Source organism: Heliconius melpomene, chromosome 1 (genome assembly GCF_056956725.1).
Source record: "Heliconius melpomene rosina isolate 202511_hmr_F chromosome 1, ASM5695672v1, whole genome shotgun sequence".
Classification (NCBI taxonomy): Eukaryota; Metazoa; Arthropoda; class Insecta; order Lepidoptera; family Nymphalidae; genus Heliconius; species Heliconius melpomene.
The window spans coordinates 14,182,798-14,205,785 of record NC_140389.1 but is presented as its reverse complement, the minus strand read 5'-3'; the positions used below and the strand labels follow the sequence as shown (position 1 = coordinate 14,205,785).

At 34.0% G+C, this 22,988-nt stretch overlaps 1 protein-coding gene and 1 long non-coding RNA gene across 6 annotated transcripts in view; one reads left to right on the top strand and one right to left on the bottom strand.

Annotated features, from left to right (window-relative positions):
- The window catches only part of LOC146541609 (uncharacterized), a 240,467-nt gene that overhangs the window by 19,654 nt on the left and 197,825 nt on the right, over positions 1-22,988 (top strand). The gene's annotated exons all lie outside the window — the stretch shown is intronic.
- On the bottom strand, positions 14,271-19,232 carry LOC146541612 (uncharacterized). The gene is made up of 3 exons (XM_085189098.1): positions 19,098-19,232; positions 18,677-18,894; positions 14,271-18,317 (listed from the first exon to the last, which is right to left on the bottom strand). Exons 2-3 carry the CDS (start codon positions 18,890-18,892, stop codon positions 18,033-18,035), a joined length of 501 nt encoding a protein of 166 aa, XP_085045224.1. The 5' UTR covers positions 18,893-18,894; positions 19,098-19,232; the 3' UTR covers positions 14,271-18,032.

Here is a 22,988-nt window from a genome sequence, read left to right as displayed (position 1 = left end):
GTTGTCAAGTCGTTTTCCATTAAGTTCTAAAAAAACTGAATTATATAGAATATTTTTTTAGCTTCACTCTGTATCCCACACGCAATAGGGTAGGCAAAGGGAACCTGGGAACTTAGTGTCAAAATTCCAATGGCAAAACCATTCCTCATTAAACCACTTCCAACCCCTACTTTTCGTCAAATTTTTGAGTAACGGAACTCAACATCGCGTTTTACCTCGTTACCAGAATTTGATTTCTCAAAATTAAAATATTAAATATTCCACCACCGTCGCGTTTTCACTTGTGCCAAAAATGGTGCATATTATTATATGTTTTTTTTTCTCCACGTTCTGTATAGAAGTTTGGAAAATTTTATTGATAATTCAGATTATACAAAATATGAAAAACAAATGATGTAGCGAACCTATCGCTACTTAGGATTTTATTTTAATTTTCCCGTTTTGGCAAGACAGAGTTCTGCGGGATAGCGGGATGAAATTAAACTAAATAAAATAAGGTAAGATTCAAATTAAAGATACGTACAAATCAATATATTTCACATGTTAACGACCCTTATTATCCCTCGTATCGGTCATCTCGACACCAACCCCTGTACGGGTGTATTTGTTCGTTAAATTAATTGTCAATTTATCGACGGGACTTGGTCTGATGTATGGTTGTTCTGTCAATTTTTATGTTTTGGATATGCTAATCAATTTTTTACCAAATATTTTTTTTATATCGATTTTGAAGTACAACATAAATAAGTTACGTAGTTCACTTTTTTATTCTTTAACGATATTGTGTTTTTGGTGATAGAAGAGAATAACTGACCGCGGAATTACTGCCACTTACAATTATTGAATTTATTTATATAATCGTTACAAAATGAAATATTATCACAGATCTATTGAAATAGTAGTTGTAATAACCCACTTATTGAGAACAAAAATATTTTAAACCGAAAATCAATGTTATATTACTCACTCAATGCTATAAAAGCTCTGTCTGCTTCGTTCTTATTATAATAGAGTAATTTCTTTTTTTATTACGATTATTGACGAAGTCGATTTTTCTTAGTAAGTATTTCATAAAAATAAACTTAACAATTTTTGAATTATTTTTTTACAATAACGCAGTTTAATATTTAAATTATGGTTTCCAAGAGGAGCGCTACGTAGCCGGCGTTACGTTTAATTTTTATAGCTTTTTAAATATGTATAATGTTAAATTGTTTAAACTGTCCAATTATTATTATGTGCTATGTATGTGCATTACATGTAACAATTGTATCGCTTTTAACATAAATGTCGTTCTACAATTAAATTTCTCATTATGCAGTGTCATTACTGCTCATCAGGAGTTTCTAAGTAAAATAGTGACAAGACGTCGTATTTCGATATATCAACACACAAAAAATTTTACAAAAATTCGGCGAAAAATGGGGAACGGAGTGTCTTGACATTAGGTTCCCTCTGCTTACCTCGCTGTGTGCAGGATACAGCGTGAAGATAATTTGATTTGATTATAAAATTTTACAATATCTATATTCGAAACCAATGAGCGAAAGTACTAACCCAACTACAGACAAACAAAGCCTGTCAAATACCACATTCACTGCTTTATTCATCCACACCATTTGTTTTCATACAATGTTCTCCAAAATTGTGATCCATCATCGGATTTGAATAACATAACATTGAATAGTTGGCTTTTGGTTCTCGTCCAGCCATGGAAGATCTCCGGAGACTTACAAGCATATCCTTTTTAGAATATGATTCGCAGGACGGCGGGATATGGAGGGATCAAGTCTATCTGGTGCTGTTCCATTGTTGTGTCGTCGATTTTGAGTACGAATTGTCATAGGCGTGTATTGAATGATTTTATCAATTGTTTGTTTTTGACAAATATATGTATGTAGTATATATTTACCGAGTATAGTATATAGTACGTCTACGTACAGTGCGTGTACATTTTAAACAATTAATTGCTCTTTAACGTAAGCTATAGTAATGTTGGTAATGACTTAATTAGTAGTTATCGTATATTTATAGCATATTCTTGTTTTGGTTTTGCCCATTTATTTTTTTTCGCATGTTCTATTCTATAAAGTTCAAAAACTTCTAAAAAATTCTAGTTAAAGGTATTTGAACGTAAATAAGAGATTCAGGTGTAAGTCTTAACACTTCAAATTTATGTACGATTTGTGATGTAAAATGTGAAGAATACTTCAAATTGTGTTTCTACGCAACTTCCACTTTTCCTGTGTTACATGCTTATAGCAGAGTAGGCAGAGGGAATCTGAGATCCTGTATTAGGATATTCTGTTCAATTCTGGAGGTATCGTTGAGTTCCGAAACTCAATGCAGTGCTTCTTTCTTGTTTGCGTCGCTACGAGCGAGAGAATTAATATATCAAATATTTCATTTCTTCTAGTGGGCTTAGAACTCACAGAGTTACGTTTACAGGCACACCCCCGCCACAACTGGCCTCGATAGCTTAGTGCTTAAATCTACAATAACTATAAGTAGATGCTACACGTATACAGATCGTGTAAACAGTTGGGCAATATTTTGGTGAGATTGGCGCGTTTGAGTGAGCACAACGAACACAAGTAGCAGTTATCGAACGAGTCCATTGTTGAAGGTGACATCTAAAAGCATTGTCAAAGTACAATCGCGCCATTACCGCCGCTATTGTGACAATGTTAACATATCGTTATCTAGATCAAGCGCCGTCTATTGTCCGAGAGAGACTTTTGTATAAGGTTTTCTATTTATTTTCTTGAGTCAGACCGTCTAGGTGTAGGGTCTACGATATAACAATAGAGGATTTTCTAAGGAAAGGTAAAATTAAAATAATCTGGGATTTTCCTTTATTTATTAAAAAGTTCTCAATTTTTAAATAATCTGATATAAATATGAAAACTAAAATTACCTATATATAATATTTTCGCAAACCCGAAATGTGTCTCGCTATTCGCGAAGAGCGAATTCGCGTAGCAATCTACGTAACGCTACGAAATTTACTACGTAGCACTGAGTTTTAAATTTTTATCATTTGTTTTGTATGCTCACGAAAACACAATGTATATGGATAAAATAATGTTTATAAGAGCTCATAAAAATATTTTATTGTATGAAGCATAATATTCTTATTAGTTTTAAATAATAAAGAGACGTGCGAAGAGCTTCCAACATTCTGTCCCGATCTTTTGTGGTTAGTCAGTAAGGCCAGGTTGTATAGAAGGATGACGCGACATAGCTCCGGTGCGGGCTGACCACCACATTGTTCTGCTCACAATGACTGCTTAATGAGATCTGATCAATCCAAGCTGGACAAAAGGTCCCCCTGACCCCCTTTATTTTATTAATTAATACATTACAATAGAACCGAACCTGCGCTTTGGGAACTATCCCATTGTTTGCGGTGACTCGGCAACATTGGTATAGGTTTATTGATGCTAACCGATTATTGTTATATAAAGTGCAGATTATATCATATTACGATTACGGTGATAGCTAAATATTTAATAGTTTAATTATTGAAATATTTCTATAAGTTGGGTGATGGATGATGATGATGATGATGATAATACAAGGTTTTATCTAAATCGATGGCTTTCGATTACGTTAAATTAAATATTTATCTATTTTATATAGACATGTGAGTTCAACTCTATTTAATTAGTAGATAAAAACGGAATATATGATAAATATGTAATTGCAAAAAAAAAAGGTTTCTTTTTTGATTACGCATGTAAGTTTCTATACAGATTTATAAATAGAAATGTATTATGGAGATAGTATTCGCGTCGCAATTTCGCCATTGTTTTGAAGTACAATGAAGTGATTCTCTGTAAAATAGAAGTAGCCGGAGTTAGCATATGAATAAAATGGACAAAAGGACCCCTGCGCAGCGAAATCTTATTAATCATACAAAGATAGGGTTGTTATGAACAGACCTATCATTACTTATTTTTAGATGATTCTGACTATTTTAGCGGAGTAGTGGTTAAGTGTCTGTCGTATGACATTAGCTTCGAGCTTCAATTTGGTTAAAAGTAAACTTTAGCAGCGAAGACATTGGCATAGGTTTATTTCAATTTATTTAATTGTACCTACTGGAGTCTTAGTAAGGATATATTGAGTGTGAGCTTAAATAAGTGAAACGATATTAAAACACTGTTCTATTTTTCTGAGAAGTACGTTTATATTTATTTAATATAGATATTGTCCGAGCGCATAAATATAATACGAACGTTCTTAACGACTTTTCACTGAAAAAGAAAATTCCAAAAAGCGCAACCTGTACCTTAAGAGTATTTAATAAAATAATCTCTTATTTATATTCCAATGCAAATATCCTCCCACAGCACATATCTGCATGCCTTTATATTTCCTATATGAGTATCAAAATTCAATTTTCATATTGCAATGTAAGTGAAAGATTGAATTTTGATACGTTCCGGTCGGGTCTGGAATGCCCTCGGCATACTATTCAAAATCGTCGGAGCGTGCCCACAGTGGGCTCTAGATTCGGATAAATTTAGTTATAAAGATATTGAAAGCTATTATATTTTTAAAATGGTCAAAAGATTCAATTTTCATTTTTAATAACGAGATACGATGTTGTGAGTGATGAGAAATTTGAAATAAATAAATGCACGTCTGGCTGAACCATGCTGGGATACATAGGAGCTTGTTTTCTAATAGTGAAATATAATTGAGAAATAAGTTACTCCGTTTTTATTTTAGATACGCCGAGTGTTGGATCACTACTCAAAGCCTTACTTTGTCTTATCAGATGAGATTAATTAATATGCCCCATTATATGTACAATACAAATAATGGGTATAATAGTTAGTTATGAATTTAAACAAAATTTTGTCTTCTATTATATGGGACGAGGATTGTAAATTAACTATAAAAGAACCAGAACTTTGCACTATTTTCTTGAAGAAGGATGATTATTTCAAACGTATAATATCAACATTATTCAAGAACACTTGCGCTCTTGCCATAAGTACTAATTTTATTTCTTTCTATCTTTAAATATTTTAAATATTCCCTAAGTTGGGATTGAACCAACCATCGTCGATAAGACGCAGCACTGCTGTGACATGGTAGACTTAATTTTTATAGAATACAGAAATCTATTTGCTCTCGCTAACCAAGCTAACCAAAGCGCATTTCAATTAACTTGAATATCATCATAATTTCGCAAGATAAAAGGAACTATTCAATTTGTTAGTCTACTTGGTATAAAAATTTATACTTTTATTTATGTTTTTAATGACCCTGTATTCTTGCTCTTAACTGTTGCTCGACAGCGTGAAGCGAAAATCAAACGTGGCCGGTCTTTTAGACCGCACTAATGACATGATACTTCACTCTTTGGACTCACAGTGGAATGTTGTTTTTTGAAATTAGAGTTTATTTTTCAACTAAAAATTATTATTTTAAAGTTAATAAATATGCTGGAATAGTTAGCTAAAAACAGACATGATTTTAAATTGTTTTAAATTAAATTAAAGTTATTTAAAATGTTGATGGTATAAAGTATAAATTTGGTTCCGTACGTTTAAAGGCCTCGAGATCAAATGGGAAGTATCATGTTGAAATTAATATCCAACATTTAGGTCTCTCAGGTCCCATTTGAACCACAGAAAAAGTCAAGTTTTTAAGTCAACGCAATCAAAAGATACTAGAAGATATTCGAAGGAAAGTGCAAAACGGAATGTGTGAACACTTGGTTCCCTCTGCCTACCCTATTATATGCGGAATACAAAGTGAAGCTCATTTATCTATTTTGATTTATTTATGCATCATTTTGTATGAAATTGAAAGCGTAATCAAAACTTATAGACCTAAAATTATGAAATATGGCACAAAATGACAGCTTATAATACAAATAAAGAAATTCGAAAAGTGAAATCAACTTTTATAAGCTGTTCTGTTCTGTTCCCGTTGACCTACTATCCTGTAATCCGTAAAAAAACCACGGTGGGCGAATCAGCCTCGCACTTAACCGGTTTGTTTACATCTGAAATATGCTATTTCCTAAGATAGCAATTACTGCTGCAATAACCACTAGATTTGTTTATTTTTGTAGAAATAAAAGCGGCCAAAAAACTTAAAACTATCAACGTGACTATTTTATTTGACGTAAAAAACGCGATTGCATTGACACGAGCCAGTGCGTCGTATTCTCGTCGGCGCAAGGCCGCTCCAGCATGTCAAGTTCGCTGGTGCCACCGCGTACATATTTCGCTAAAGCGGCGCTACAGTAACAATAATGGCTCGGTCCCATTGTTTGGGCCCGTGGCACATTACGCCTTTGTCTCTGCCCTCTCCCGTTCCTCACAATGAATGCGGCCAGGAAACAAGTGAGCCTTTATTTCGCCTCTTTTTGTCTCGGAGTATCGCTGCTTATTGTCTTCATTCGATTGTTCGGAGCTCTTCAGAGGGCACATTGTTGCGGACTCCGTTGTTAGTGCTGAGCTTGCGGATGTGCATGTTCTAAGTGTCGTTTGGATTTTAATACGACGCGCGGCCCTTCATACTTGGTATTGGATAGATGTTCTTTCTGGAACTTACTCGTTAATGAAATTTGTAAAGATACGTTTATAGGTATGGATTGAGATAAAACTTACTCAATTATTATACAGGCGTACAGCTTTAAGTTTGTAGGGGTGTTGCGAAATGTGCATTTTAGTTTAGCAAGCGTGTTCTCTTTTTATTTTTTATTATGTATTTTTTGTAAAGCAACTATATGGACAACTATTTTATTTTAAGTTAATTGTTTTATAACCTTTAAACAATTTTTTTACTTTCACGTTGTTGTCCCATATTGGATTTTTCATTGGAAATTACCCTCGCAGATTACAAGTTATAGTGGCGCGGACGTCTCCACCTTTATCTGCGAATGATACAAGCTACACAGCATCTCTTCTAGTTAGCATTGTTCGCGCGGCCCCATTGTATGGCCGGCTTTGTTCAGGCACGCCCCGTTTTTTCCTTTTGGCTTTCGAAGCGATGTGATGTTACTGAAAAACAGCTACAAGGGTTGTTCGTAATTACGTACTTATATGAAATTTGCAAATTACGAAACACTCGCTACTAGTGCTGTAATTATCACACGCCGCTGTAGCATCTAAGTTCCTGTAAGCCACATCCGTTGTGCAGCATATGGTCGTATTTGTATTTCTTTTCCCTCTTATTCGCTAAAAACCATTAAAATATTTATTTATAAATTTTCACAATAATAGGTAAAGAGAGAGAGAGAGTGTGTGGGTTCGATTTCCATTTTCCGAGGAAATGAAATATTTATTATTTTCATTTCTACACTGTGGTGTCGATGCAAACCGCGGCGTTGAGTTCCGCCACTCAACACAAAATGCTTCCAGAATTCAGCGGAATGTGGGGAGTCTTAACAGTTAACACTAGGCTCCCTCTACCTACCATGCTACACTCGGAAAATATATGTTTCCTTATTATAAATGTTTCAATAACGTCTCTTTTATGAGCATATATTTCCTAGTAGCTAATAATAAATTGAACATCAAACGTAGCGTCTATACCGTATTGTAATACGTTTCCTGGGAGAGTTGTTAACAAAACGTGTTTGCGTGTTACTTTCCCCGGGCCGCCCGCGCCATTCACGTTTCCCGCGTTTTCCATACACAGTATTGCGACTTTGTGGGGCCTTACGCTTCTCAAGACTCCAAATAGTCCATTGACGAGCGCCGAGCAAATTCGCTATAGCGAATTAACACTATTCACGAGAAGTTTTGAAAGAGGACTACTCTCATACAATTTGGTGGCATTCATAAAGATTCACTTCTTAGCTAGCTCGATGAATGGCTTTGTGGAAAATGTTCTATATTTTAGTTGGAGCGCACTTGGAGATCCAATTTCAAAGTTCATTCAAATTATTTTCTTTTTCATTACGTAGGCACAATTCGCTTTATTTTTAATAAAGCTTATTATGAACGAAAATGAATATAAATGTTTGGCTTATATCGTTTGTTTTTGTGTAATATCTGGTAACCGGAGAAGGCTTGCGTAGCGCGGGTGGCTGGTGGTGTTTTATATTTCTGCCACCAAATTACAGAGCTATTAAGTAACCCTCGAGTAGATGAGGCGCGGAACAATGCCGCGCGCGCATTGTGAGGCTATCGTTCTAGAAACAGTTGTTCTAGGCGCCACTGAAAGAATGCACGGAGCCGGAGCCGCAGTCGGAGCGACGTAGAACAAAAGATGGCCCAATTGTGTTACCAACCAGCCACTTTTTGTCCACCACCAAACAGGGAATTGGTTACAATGGAGTTTTCAGAGTTGAAAAACTAAAAGATTTCCCTTTGGACGTCTTTTATTTGATCGTATCAGTCTTTTCATTTTAGTTTAAATTATTTTATATCATTACCTCCTTCAAAAGGTTTCACTATGTTTTTTTTTTATTTTGAAATCGCACGTAACGTAATTTATCTACTTATCAAATGCATAGTATAAAATGTCCACGATTGTGAGAACTACAGACTGGAAGAAAAATGTTACTGATTTACTTATAACGGCATCTCAGCTGTGACAACATTCAAGTGCATACCTCCCCGTATTTTGGTTGTTTCAATTCGGTGGTTTCTTTGGTTGTAACATTCTTGAATAATCGTTATAAAATGTATGGTATTCATTCAATATACGAGTATAATAGTAATATGTCACTATTTAAATTTAGTTTTTTTTAATGTAAAAATATACATTTTATTTTACAAAAATAATTAGAAAACTTACATAAAAAGGCCTCTCATTATTTCACCTACAGCCTACAGATGAATTTAAGAAATTCAAAAATAAAAAATGAAGACTGTAAAACATAAAACTATTATTTCGAGTCTTGAATGCCGGCATAATATCAAATCATAGTCGGAGGTGAACCTTTAAGGCATCTTTCAATCTTTGAATGGTGTTAATTTACTTCTGAATTGGCACAAGTCCCGAGTGTGAGTGCTGAATAGGCGCTTTGGCCCGAAATTGTATATGGAAAATGTTGAAAACATAAATAGAGGCAGCAAAAGGGACTCGAAAGGAGGGTGATTTTCTAAAGGCTTCAGCTATTTTCAATGGGCCACTGTTTAAATCTCTCATTGAGCTGTTTTCTGTTTACCTCGTCAAACTCGAAAGCAGTATGTGTTCAGAAATTGGTAGCTCTCGAAAGAGCGTCGGTACGTCAGCCATTGTGCTGGAGCAATTGTTGTTCTTAAGATGTACGCTTTGTTTTATATTCATTTATGTAGGTATGTATGTAGGGCATTAAGAACTATGTACCTGTGTGGGAAATACACAGGCAAGAGATAATTAAGTTATTATTTAAAGATTTTGTCGTATTTGTATCGTATGAAATATATATTGATTTGTAATTTAATTGACTCGAAATCGAAATTGTGAAAACAAATTCTGATTAGGGAAAATTATGGAAAAAATTATACGACAGAATAAAGAATAGAGTGATGATCACCTATGCTTATTTCTTTCGATTGCATAGTTAAAATATATTTATTCTTGCTAGGAAAACATAAGTTAAATGGTTTTATTAAGCCTACTAACATTACTACTATAATAGTAAAAATGTTAAATGAAATTAACAGCAAAAAATTGTAGCTTAAAATTTTGTTTGCAATTTATTATTCTATTTCATTACAGTTATACACTAATATTATTTTAAAAAACTCATTTTTAGAAACAAATTAATACGACCGGAACATCTTACCTACTTACAGTTTGACAATGAAGCCTATATCAAGATTTGATATTTTAAAACGACATTACTTTAGTCAATATCCTCTTTGACATTAGAGAAAATTAGTCTTTTACACATTATTTAATTCATATTTTCAAACGAACTCTCCATTTAGTAATAATTTAAGTATTTGTGGAGTGCTCTTTAAGGAAGAGATACATAAACAGCATAAATAAATTTTAAATATGCCATTTCGTTTCACTAAAACTGTATGTCCCATTTACGAAACGGATCCAGTTTATGAGCCTAAAAAATTTGACGTCAAGTGTTTGATGAAAGCGTTGGGTTTTGTGGCGATACTTGTTGCTCAAATGTGCATTTTCTTTTTATTCCTATGGAAAAGAGATACAACGTGAATTAAATTTAAAGGATCAAAAAATAATTATTTTATTTACTTATTTTTGTTAAGTCTTTTAATTATATGATTTGGATGAACCACGTTGTTTTTTATTTTTAAACTAAATGGTGCAGCCAGACAACTAATGTAAACCTGTCCATTTTTTTATTACACAAATATAAGAATATGTATTTGTAAATAACAGTTAAAAAAAAGTTTATATTTTGTATATATTTTCCATATATAAAAAACAAAACAAATAGAAAAGTGTTAATGTATTCTTAGTATCTGTATCTATTTCTAATCTAATCTATTTTCAATACATCTGTTATAGAAGAAGTTAAGTTGGTAAATATTGTAGCTTATAAAATAATAATAATCACGACCTACTCTATGGCACAACGTTTTTTATTTCATTATAAGATTTTAATTGCAATGTTATTGATTTAGCGACACTTCTCTACCCTTGTTATTAAATATAATGAATGAACTATTGAATGTAATACATAACTACTTATTTTTCGCTTAACAAACTACTTTTACTATTTCAGTTGTGTTTTTTTTCTAACGCTACTCTACACATTTCTTTCTTAAAATATTTCATTATTATGCTAAACGTAATGTTATATTTATTTTAAGTTTTTATTTATTATAAGTTTTTTTGTGTAGGTTTGCTTTAATTTTATAAACATTGTTTTTTGCATTTAGTCGACACAGTCCTTTGTAACCACATCGGAAAAAAAATCTTGCAGTTAAACATTGCCTACATGCCATGATTGCATTGTTTTTAGGGTTCCGTACCTGTTAAGCAAAAAAGAAACCCTTGTAAGATTACTTTGTTGTCCGTCTGTCTGTCAAGAGCCTTTATCTCAGGAACACTAGGAAATATCGAGTTGAAATTCAAACCTATGGGTATAGGTTTGAATTTTAACTTTCAACTTTCAAATCATGGGACCATGGGTATGGTCCCATGGTTTGTTTTAGTTTGAAAACTATACGTACATTTGTGGGTAAATCCTAAAAAATAATAGCCTTAAAAGAAAGACAAAATTAGGTACTAAAGCCGATAGTTCAAGTGAGTTATCAGAAGAAAGGGCTCTGGCTAAGCTAAGCCTGAATTTCATTTCGTTTTCTACTATAACGTATAAATTTACAAAACTGCATTACAATAAATAGAAAAAAATGCAACACAAAATAATAATATATTTTGCTACAATTGAAACTTGAATGCCGTAGCAATATGTCGAGAGTGTAGACATGAATGTCAATGCGTGAGGAAGCACGGTAATCAATCGTCCCCCGCTTCTTCCAATTTCGCCTTATTCAGTACGTCTCGTGCCTCCTGCCTCGTGCCGTCTCCATCGTGAGATTTAAGAGCTGATTGCTAATCACGGGTAAAGCCGCGTCATTTAGCTGGTTGAGGTTGAGCTGGTTTGAGGTCCCACCGGGCTACCTTGCTATGTGTGAAATACAGCGTGAAAATAAATGGTGGTAAATTATCTGAAATTTTAATTCTTAAAGACTAAGCGCGTCGTTCAGTTCCACCATTCCTCAAGTAATGTCTGGAAAAATTGGGCGGAAAATGGGGAATAGAGTGTCTTACTTAACACTAGGTTCCCACTGCCTGTTGTGGAATACGGGAATATGCGTAAGCTTTTATTAAATCATAAACAATAGCTTTCTGCATAAAAGGTACGGAAATCAATGAATATAAATTGAACATAAAAAATGTGAAATTTCTAAAAAAAAAATCAATTTACGATATTCTACTATATATACACTATGTAAACGAAGTCGTAAACTGAGCCTAGTTCTTAATACATATTTATTAATAGATATAAGAAACCGCGTCTTGTTTGACAATGGCGACATCGTAGGATGAATATCGTCATTTCTTTGATTCCCGCTTATTGTAAATCTGATAAAAGACACTTTTCGCGCCCATCTGACTGAATACACCCATTATGTCTACACAAAGGTAGATAATAAACGAAATATTATATATAATACAATAGAGATATTTGTTACAATTTAGTTATTTTGATATAAAGCTATCAAAAGTAATTCAAGTTTTTTAAAAGGAAAATTTATTTTGTATGTAAATGTGATTCATCGTCTTGGTATTATAAATTACAACACATAAAATAAGGAATATTATACTCTAATATAAGTAAATATATGCAATATTTTTGTACACCCACCGCAGCGATTCGGGTATTAATTGGCATTTAAGTTTAATTTTCCAAAAAAACACACAGTTGTAAATATTTTGTAACAAATTATCAATATTTAAAATTTATTTTGTTTCCTGATACTACGCTCTCTATAAAATAACATGGTTTACGAATTACGGTGTAGGTTTCTCTATGGGGGAAAGTTTTTACGAATCAGCTATTGAGACATTGTCTTAAAACGTTTGAACAACGCCATCTATGATTTCATGCAAGCTTTACCTTCTCTATGAAAGTTTACGCAGAAGGTACGTAGTACCTTAAGCCTATAATAGATGGCGCTGTTAAGGCGTTCACTTAAAGTATTATATATTAAGAGGGCGCTGTTTTGTAAACTTTATATTACGTAAATTTTCCAAGAAATGTTCTTGTTTACAAACAACTTATGACATTATTATATAAAAACAGGGCAATGTGACATTCATGTGCTAATACTATGGCTTAAGTCTTTTTATACTTTAAATTCGATAAGTTATAATTGTAATCCCTCGAGCCTCGATGATCTTCATAAAAACTTTATAATTATTGCGTTAATTTTTACATTTTAAATAATGTAATGAATAATTGCTACCTTGACATTTATCTGATAAAAAATACAATAAGCCCTCGTTCACAAAAAATGTAGATAACTTCGTAATCAATTTATGAATCATAACATTTATTATCTAAACATTGTTATCGTGTGCTTACGTCTGTAAAAACAAACAATAAAGATATTTGTTGTGAAATCTGTAACTAAAATAAATAAAAGGGTAAAAACACCAAATAAAACAATACTACAGATGTACCCAATAAAAATTCTGATAGCTTATATAGCTTTGTTTACAGAATCAATAATCGCAGGCGCGTTAAAGTCGACCTTCTGTTGTTTATGTTGCTTGAACGTAGACGGAAAAATACAATTGATTTTATTCATGTTTTTCCTATTTGTATAATAATATTTCATTAATTAATAATTTTTGAGAAGTAAGACAAGCCAAGCAAATGAAAAAGCATTATATTTATAGAGCTTGGTTCATAAGACTAATCTTATAACAAAATTGTTTATTGAATATTAGAATAACATATATTTTGAAGTTTTTGTAATTATTCCATAAGAACAGCTAGCGCCAAGTTTACATACCACTTTTCTTTTACCATACAATTTTAATGACAATATGTTACTTATATAGGTATATGGACAAATCACAACCAGTAGCTGACCACCAGTCGTCAATCTGTCTAGTCACGTATTCAAGTTTTATTAATTCAATACATTCATTAATACGTCGTACCTACCTACAGTAATTACTTAATGTTTGTTTACAAACCTTCGCTTACTCATTACTACCTATACTTATAGATCGATGTTGAGGAAAATTATTTTGTACTATACTTACATTGTTATATGGAAGTTTGTATTTTATTTTGAGATCGTATTGCTTCTCATATACAGTGCGTAACGGCTATCGTCACTTCTGAGATTTCGTCCTGATTAAAAAAGTTCGAATTTATAACTATTTACTTCTAAATGTAAAATTTAATATTAGATTTTTAACCCCCCCTCCGAGCGGAAAGCTCCAAAAAATAATATATAATGAACTAGAAAAAAAGGTGGACATATTTTATTGAATCATATCATTTTTCAACTTCACTTTAGTTTTCGCTTTAAGAATTTGAAAAATAATTATTGACCTTCCTCAAGGCACATAGTTTTCAGTAAATAAACGATTATTACATATTTATATTTGGCAAAATGCCCAGTTTAAAATGTTTATCGTTATGTGACAATGTAAGCGACAAAATATATCACGAGGGAAATCAAAAAATAGAACGTTATTTCAGTGTGTAACTGTTTACAGAACAACACTCTGCATTACATTAGGTATTCTATTTATATCTAGGGCAACTAAGACGATGGAAAAATATAATTAAAACACCGAGATACATATAAAAATATTTTATTAAAAACATTTTGGTAACATTTAATAAGAACACTTAGGTAAAAATAAATCGACTTCAAAATTATTTCAAAAGAACAGCCTGGACTGGAAGTTCGCGGAGGAAGCCGGAACAGTGAAAACTAAAATAAATAAAAACAATGATAACACTCTAGGCAGACGTGTCTAATTGACAACCAGAATTAAGGCATCACAAGAATAATTATTTAAGTACGACGAAATACCTACGGCTATTATTATAATTACAACAAATTAAACCGCCTAGTGCGCAGCGATCGCTAGTGATGCGCCGTGGTCGCCCGCCACGTCGCGGGTTGGCGGCCTTAGGGCGCTGCGCGGGCGCGCGACCCTGTACAGTCTGTTGGCAGGAAACTTACATCGAGAGTATTATTGCCACTAACATATTATCTCACTCCTCACGACACATATCGCTTGCCACTACACCGTTATTATACACTACTAAATACTAAAACATCCCAATTATACAAAGCTATGTTAAAATTTTACCTAACTAATAATAACATTATATCTTCGGTTAATTTTGATACTAGAATGATATATATCATCTCATATTGTACTCTTAATATTACGTTGGATTATAATATGAGGAATTACACATTTACATATACTATAATATTGCAAGCATTATTGAGATTGTGCACGTGTTAGGAAGTCGACGGCGAGCAACCCGCGAACGGCTACGATAAAGGAACAGTCATAAATATTAAATTACGAGCATTGGCACATTCAATATTAAATCTTAATTATTTTCGAAATAGCACTGCATATCAATAACCAACTTAAAAACTAAATTCAGATCAGTCATTTATGATATCACATCAAAATAAACAGGGAAATACATGTGATCATCGATCGGATATACTATATCATATATATATATATTATATTCTTTCCAAGAGGTATTAATTTTCTTAAGGGTTACTAAAATATTGAGCTCAGCGCCGCGAGGATTGCGACGCACTATATCACCACAAGAAGAGAACAACATTAAACCAATAAGTTTTGGTACTTGGAGTGTGTCTCCGAGTTAATCTATTTCGCTAAACCTACATAATGCTTATCAGTTATACGTAATACACGCGGGACGCGCCCGGGCGTCGCGTCCAGGCAATAGACCCTTCATCCCTATACAATTTTCATTATAAAAATACTGTCATTTGACTACAGTTCGATGAGAAAAAATATATTTATAAATACGAATGAACAATACATAAAATACAACAAATGTATAATATCGATTATGATTGACTAAAACAAAATAAAATGCATAAAATTGAAAAAAAAGAAAACGATCAAAACATTATAATAAACCACTTGAAGACACTTCAGAAGGTACTAAAAATTGATATTTTGGAAAAAAAACGAGTTCAATTTAAATAAATAGCACACCAACCAAAATATTTGGCAAATAAAATAAAACTAACAACTAACCGTCGGCTGATAACTTAAACAAAACTGGAATGCACATATTGCATCGCACCTCGGCCTAGCACGCGCCACACGCAAACTCAAATCGAGAGCTTAAATAAAAACTGTGCGTATCGCTCCGAACCCTTCACATCCCTTTGAACTAAATTCAATTGAAACTTGTCATATTAAAACTAAATAATAATCTGAATGCAACATAGATTAAATAATAACCTTAACAACCATTTTGTGAGTATGTGTGACTGAGGATATAGCACACGGCGAAGACGCATCCAACATTTTGGGTTTCAAACGTAAGCGCTACAGAGGACGCCTTCGATTTTAGGCAAAAATATTTGTTAGGCATATAAGTATCACTGTGAGCTGCATTCTGAGATCCATGCTATATGTTCAGTCATGACCCACTGAATCATAATTATATAAATAATAATTTTGTAAATTCACTTATTGTTTACAACTTGTGTTCATGTTCCTAGCCCGTTTGTAATTATATGGAAAGCGCGGCGATGACTCTAAAAATATAAAGCAGCGAATAAAATGCAATGTTCATTTATATAATGATAAATAAAATTTTTGATAGTCACTTCTGTTATTAAAAATTGTTATAAAATTTAAACAAATCAACACACCGTTGGTCCCTTCCAGATTAATAGCCGAACCGTGTACCACAATACAATATAAATAAAATTTTTGATAACTACAACTGTATTGTCACAATATTTAACATTTTTATATAAAAATAAACTTTGTTTAGTCCAGTAAAGTTTAAAGCTGATCACAACATAGCAAAACGAAATTGCACAGAAGGACAGTATCATTTGTTTTTATCAATATAGTTCATTAATAATAACGTTACATTACTTATATAATTCAAGAGACTCACACTAATTAAATATCTTGACTAATTTAAAGAGACCATGGATTTTACAATTTAAATATGCATAGCGATATCGACAGTCTGTAACGACAATTATAATTCCACTAGAAGCCCAGTATCTGGGCACATTGATGTCACATTATATGATTAAAACACTGTAACATCTACTAATACCTTAGAATATCTAATCACTGCTTTATTTGTGATGATATGCACTGATCACCCATTCTGACTATGTACCTAATGGGCTCCTCGTTAATTATAATATGATTTTTAAGCTTTCACACATAGAATAGAGGGGCTATCAAGATACCTCTAACAATATCTCTTCACTAATATTATGTATGCTCGGACGGTAAATCCAACAATCATAATTAGACCTTAATATTAACATTCAGCTTCGCTATAAATTCGTGCCGTCTCATCAATTTGTCATTATATACGAGAAGCAGCCTCTGGGTTGAAACCATACTAAATGACTGTGGAATATATTTCAAATCATAACTAAATACTAACTATCATAAAACAATATTTAAATAACTATCATAAGTTACGTAATGGTGGGAATAGCTAATTATGATAAAGTAAATGTTCATAATTTAAATTTAAATATTGCTTTAAATTAATGACACATAAAATCTAATGGAGTGCACCATTTGACTTTATGTTACAAGATCAATATAAATTGTAAAAACAATTTATAATAATATATAATATGCGTAAAACAAATAAGATTCTTTGGATAACAAATTATTAATATTTCTAAGAGGAACTAAATGTAGCATTATATATTATTATTAAATTAAATTTCTGTAATTATATTAATATATTTTTATAGAGTTGTATTTTAAAGACCGAGTCATTAAGATTCTAATTTTTGGGATTTTAAATGCCAATTTGTATGTCTGATATAATATCTTATGGCATTTTCTTCAAAGTTTTAACAATAACCTAACTTTTAGTTTATCACACTGTAAAATAAGTTAAAAAAACAAAACAAAAACGAAATAAATCTGTATCGTCACATGTTTCAAGGAATTGTCAAAAACTTGCTTCTTTTAAATTAAGATCACAGTATTAAGTCACTTTTAAAATGTAACTCTACGAATGCACGCGACGATACTCACATACATATTCCACAGTCATCCATCTCACTGGGCCACAGCAGGTGGGCACTAAACTAAATTATTAGGAAAATGTCACAACGCCGGCGGCTTCAGTTCTTTATATGAAAATATTTGTTCATATTATTATTATAAATAAATAAATTACTCGGTAGAAAATAGGAATCCCCGACATTACAATGACAGGTCGTCATGTATGAGAACAGGAGCCGTCGGTGACAAGGCTGTACGAGCACCACTATGTGACAAAGGCACCCTGTTGTGTCCCAGTACTTCTCTAAGCGGCGTTGTCTGATTCAATCTCTGGCGGCAACGACCCATGTGAAGCCACATGAGCGGCAAGAATCTTTTACATACTGAGTGCGGGTCCCGTACGGCCCGAGGCGGTGGTACTGCGACCGGTTGGCGAAAAACAACGCCGGGTTATTGGGCGGCAGCACCGTGGCACGATAGTTCCACCGAGGGTCAGTTAAGTTAGCACTCAAATTGAGAATATCATGCCCTCCGTAAAACACTTTGACATCCTCAACTTTACGCTCTTTCGGACGCGGCTGTGGTTGCACGACGGGCTCGAATATTTTCTGGAAACAGTTGAAATTATCATTTTTTAACAAATACAGTTAACACAAAAAAGATAAAAATAACTGTAGCGTATAATCACGTTTGTCTTATCTCGATCATGGCGGACATTTTGATTTTATATTATATATAAAGTTAATAATAAGCTTTATGAATGTCAAAATATCAAATAAATCCACGATAGAAGTCTTAGGATGGTGTATAACGAGTGAATTCGTCAAATCTTTCCATTATCATACGTCAATTGTGTACAACATTGATAGCGTAAGACGTTCGCCATTACGGAATATTATGAAAATAGAGAGGTCAAGGCCAGGGCAGACGCAAACAAAATAGTGCAAATTTTATAATTGTTACTTACCTTCTCTGTTGTTTGAGGACTAGAAGGCAACGAGTCGTTGTTAACAGACTCCGATTTCAGCGAGCCCAAAGAGCCGATACCGCTAGATTCGCTGGAGACAGATGGGCTGGGGCTCGTCTGCGATTGCGATAGGCCCGCTATGTCTATGATATGCCTGAACGAGTTAAAATTGGCTGTCTCCAGTCCGGCCAGAGGTAGTGCAACTGTTAAAGCCATGTCTGCAAACGGAAAATAGCAATTGTATTCTAATTTACACGTGCATATACAACACTGCGTGTGAACAGTTAGAACTTATGTTGACAGAAATCAACGCGCCAATTTTTAGGAATCACAACACGGTTTATTTACGCATAACACCTATAGGACTAGATTGAAATAAAGTCACTAAAATTCGGTTATAAATATGTATAACAAATATTACCGAAAAGCGCTATCCTCGAAACGTACAAGCCTCGACTTAGGTACTTGAAAGAGATCGAACTTCTATGAAGTGAAGTTGGTTACATTATCTCGCGTTTGCGTGTGCGTGATGTCGAGCGGCAAGCGGAAGTTATTTTAGGTCGGTAAAGCAGTCTATTACGCAGCAAACAAAGAAAATTGTTAAAAGGCTTTTAATGAGTTTAATATCTTATATTATAGTTTGATTACTTTGTAGTAAGTTAAAAAATGATTTTCTATTGTTATATTAAGTTGTTTCACTTAATTTTTGAGACAAACATTTCCATCATTAAACAGCGCCATCTGTGATATATAAACTCACATTGGGCGAAGCATAAACTATATCTGTGTATCACAGATGGCGTTGGTTTACGCAAGCGTAGCGAAGTATTTCATATTGTCCCTACTAGATGGCGTCAACAGCTTTAATGACGCTTCAACGACGTCAGTAGTTACGCGTTCTATCGGACAGATGTCGCTTTCAAACGTTTAGTTGAGCTAATAATATAATCACAAGATATTGTGAAAAATTGCGAAAATATTATACCAATGCCATCAATAAAAATAAGCGAAATTGACGTGAGGTGTGCTATTCGTTATGCTAGTAATTGGAAATGTCCCGGGCTAGATGGGTTGCATAATTTCTGGCTGAAGTGGTTTCGCAGTTCACATTCCGTTTTCGCAACACAATTCCAGGATGCCCTTGACTCTGGATCGTTACCAACATTTCTGACAACAGGTGTGACATTCCTGTCATACAAATCCGGATGTACCACGGAGCCTAAAAACTATCGCCCAATAACATGCTTACCTACCATCTATAAGCTCCTTACATCTATTCTGAATAAAAAAATCACAGGACATATTGTTCGTAACAAAATTTTGGCACCGACTCAGAATGGATGTAAGGCTGGTGGCCGTGGTACAAAGGAACTTCTTCTCATTGACACAACTATAAGCCAACAGGTAAGGCGGAACAGGAAAAATCTCACTACTGCTTGGATAGACTATAAGAAGGCATATGATTCAGTGCCACATACTTGGCTCTTGAAGGTCTTGGAGTTATATAAGATTGATATTACTTTGAGATCATTTTTGGAGGCTTGTATGGGACAATGGGTCACTGTCCTTCGTCATCTAGGGGAGTGTGATATTCCTGCAACGTCTGAACCGATAAGGATAAAGAGGGGTATATTTCAGGGTGACAGTCTGAGTCCTTTATGGTTTTGCCTAGCTCTGAATCCTCTTAGCACTTTGTTAGAGGATTCAGGTTTAGGCTTTCGTCTTCGCCGGGGGGGTAAGGTCATATCTCACTTGCTGTACATGGATGATCTGAAATTATTTGCGTCAAAACGTTCTGATCTTATGCGGCTACTAAAGGTAACTCAAACCTTTAGTAGTGATATAGGAATGGAATTTGGCGTCGATAAATGTGCTAGCATGCATGTAGTGCGGGGGAGTGTGATCAGATCTGATAATATTTGCATTTCAGATTCTGTTTCCTTCAGAACTCTTGGTGAAGGTGAGACTTATAAATATCTTGGAATGTCTGAAGCATTGGGTATTGATGAGCGGAGCATAAAGCAATTGGTGAAGGAGCGTTTCTTTAGCCGCCTGAAAAAAGTGCTTGGCAGCCTTTTATCTGGTGGCAACAAGGTGCGTGCTTTCAACGGTTGGGTTATGCCGCTTTTAGCCTATACTTTTGGCATTGTAAGATGGACACAGACTGAGTTAGACTCCGTAGATCGCCAAATACGTAAATTGTTGACGACATACCGAATGCACCATCCGCGTTCGTCTGTAATGAGACTGTATATCCCGCGTAAGTGTGGAGGTCGTGGCTTTTTGAATGTCAAGAACCTCCATAACCACGAGGTATGCAGTCTTAGAGAATATTTTCTCAAGATTGACGTGGATATGCACAAGGATGTGGTAACAGTTGACAAAGGCCTTACTCCTCTTTCCTTGGGCAAAGAGAACTGGCGTCGGCCTGTAGTACTTACTACTTCTGATCGCATGGCTGTATGGAAGAGCAAGGAGCTGCATGGTAGATTCCATAGAGCCCTAGTGGGCCAGGACGTGGATACTGTTTCATCATTATCTTGGTTACAGTTCGGGGATCTTTTCGGAGAAACTGAAGGTTTTGTCTGTGCAATTATGGACGAAGTTATCAAGACACGGAACTACCAGAGACATATTATGAAAGATGGCACTATCGACATCTGCCGGGCGTGTCATCGACCTGGGGAGTCCCTCAGACATATTGTCTCTGGTTGTTCTCATCTTGCTAATGGCGAGTATTTGCATAGACACAATCAAGTAGCCAAGATAATACACCAGCAACTTGCTCTTCAATATGGCCTTGTAGAATTGGAGGTGCCTTACTACAGGTACAATCCCATGTCTGTTCTTGAAAATAGCTGTGCTTTGCTCTACTGGGATCGGTCTATTATTACTGACAGGTATATTGTTGCCAATAGACCTGATATAGTACTAGTAGACCGAGCGGCGCGCCGCGCAGTGATTGTTGACGTTACTATCCCACATGATGAAAATCTCGTGAAGGCCGAAAAAGAAAAACAATCTAAATATTTGGACCTAGCCCATGAGATTACCGCCATGTGGGATGTCAATGCGACTATCATTGTGCCGATAGTGGTTTCGGTTAACGGTTTAATAGCGAAAAGCCTCGACCAACACCTTAAGAGGCTATCGCTTAGCTGTTGGATCAAGAACCGGATACAGAAGGCAGTAATACTTGAGACGGCACGTATTGTGCGGCGGTTCCTCTCTCTGGAGCCCTAGCCACCGATGGCTTGGACCCTTGTCCCGCCCTCGGAAGTGTGGTTTTTTATATTTTTAAATGTATCTTTTTTATAATAATTTATATTTAAAAATGTAAAATTGATTCGCTTATTTAATAAAAGTATATTCAAGATTAATCACAAGAAACTTTTAGTTATCACAAGTATTTAGTAATCATTGAATATGGATTTAGAAAACAATCAATATTTTTTTGTTTAGCATTAAAAATTAAGAATTGATGTATGATATGTGAAATCTACAAAATAAATAAACTTTTTCATGAATAGGTAGGTGATCATGGTAGCTGCGAATAATATAGGCTTATTAAATAATTGATAGAAATTTCGTAGAAATATGCTCTAATTTAAAATGAAATACCTAAAATAACGCACTATAGATCTGTGAAATTACGTTAATGGTTTTTTAAAATAAATTAACAGGTTATTGCTACAAAATACAAAAGCAAAATGAAAATAAAAAAATGTTTGTTTTCGCTTCACATTTGGATATATAAGTTTTATCCCATACGAAAATCTAAAATGGCCTTAATTTCAACATCACTTGGCCTTTAAAAATATTTTTAATATGAAATATTGTTGTATTTTCTTATACCAATTAGGTATGTACAGTCGTTAGTGCTCAATGATTTGATTTCACATTTAATTGGTAGATATATGTCTACTTGTCAATTAACCGCTTGATGTCTAGTTATCATTGAATTGAATTTAAGTTGTGTATAGATTTATATTATTACTATAGAATATTAAATAAAAAGTTTTATTGAGTTTGAAAATGTTTATGATCAATTTAAAAGTCTAACAACGAATTATTAATTAGGCAATTAGTAGGTGATAGGTCTGAATTGTAAACGAAATCTTTTCCTGACATACCTAGGGATAATAAAATATTGTTATTAATACTATTAACATATATGTAACTTGATTAATGAGATCACCGCCGTTGGTATGACTCTAATGCAAGCAGTAGGTACTAGGAATTTTTCAGAATCACGTCTTTTTAGCTTAGCTTACGCGGTGTCTCGCATGCCTAATGCAGAATAGACAGAGGG

Coding starts and splice junctions, on each gene's coding strand:
- LOC146541612 (XM_085189098.1), bottom strand. CDS start 18,892: ATGGCTTTAACAGTTGCACTACCTCTGGCCGGACTGGAGACAGCCAAT. Junction 18,318..18,676: donor GTCCTCAAACAACAGAGAAG/GTAAGTAACAAT, acceptor AACTGTTTCCAG/AAAATATTCGAGCCCGTCGT.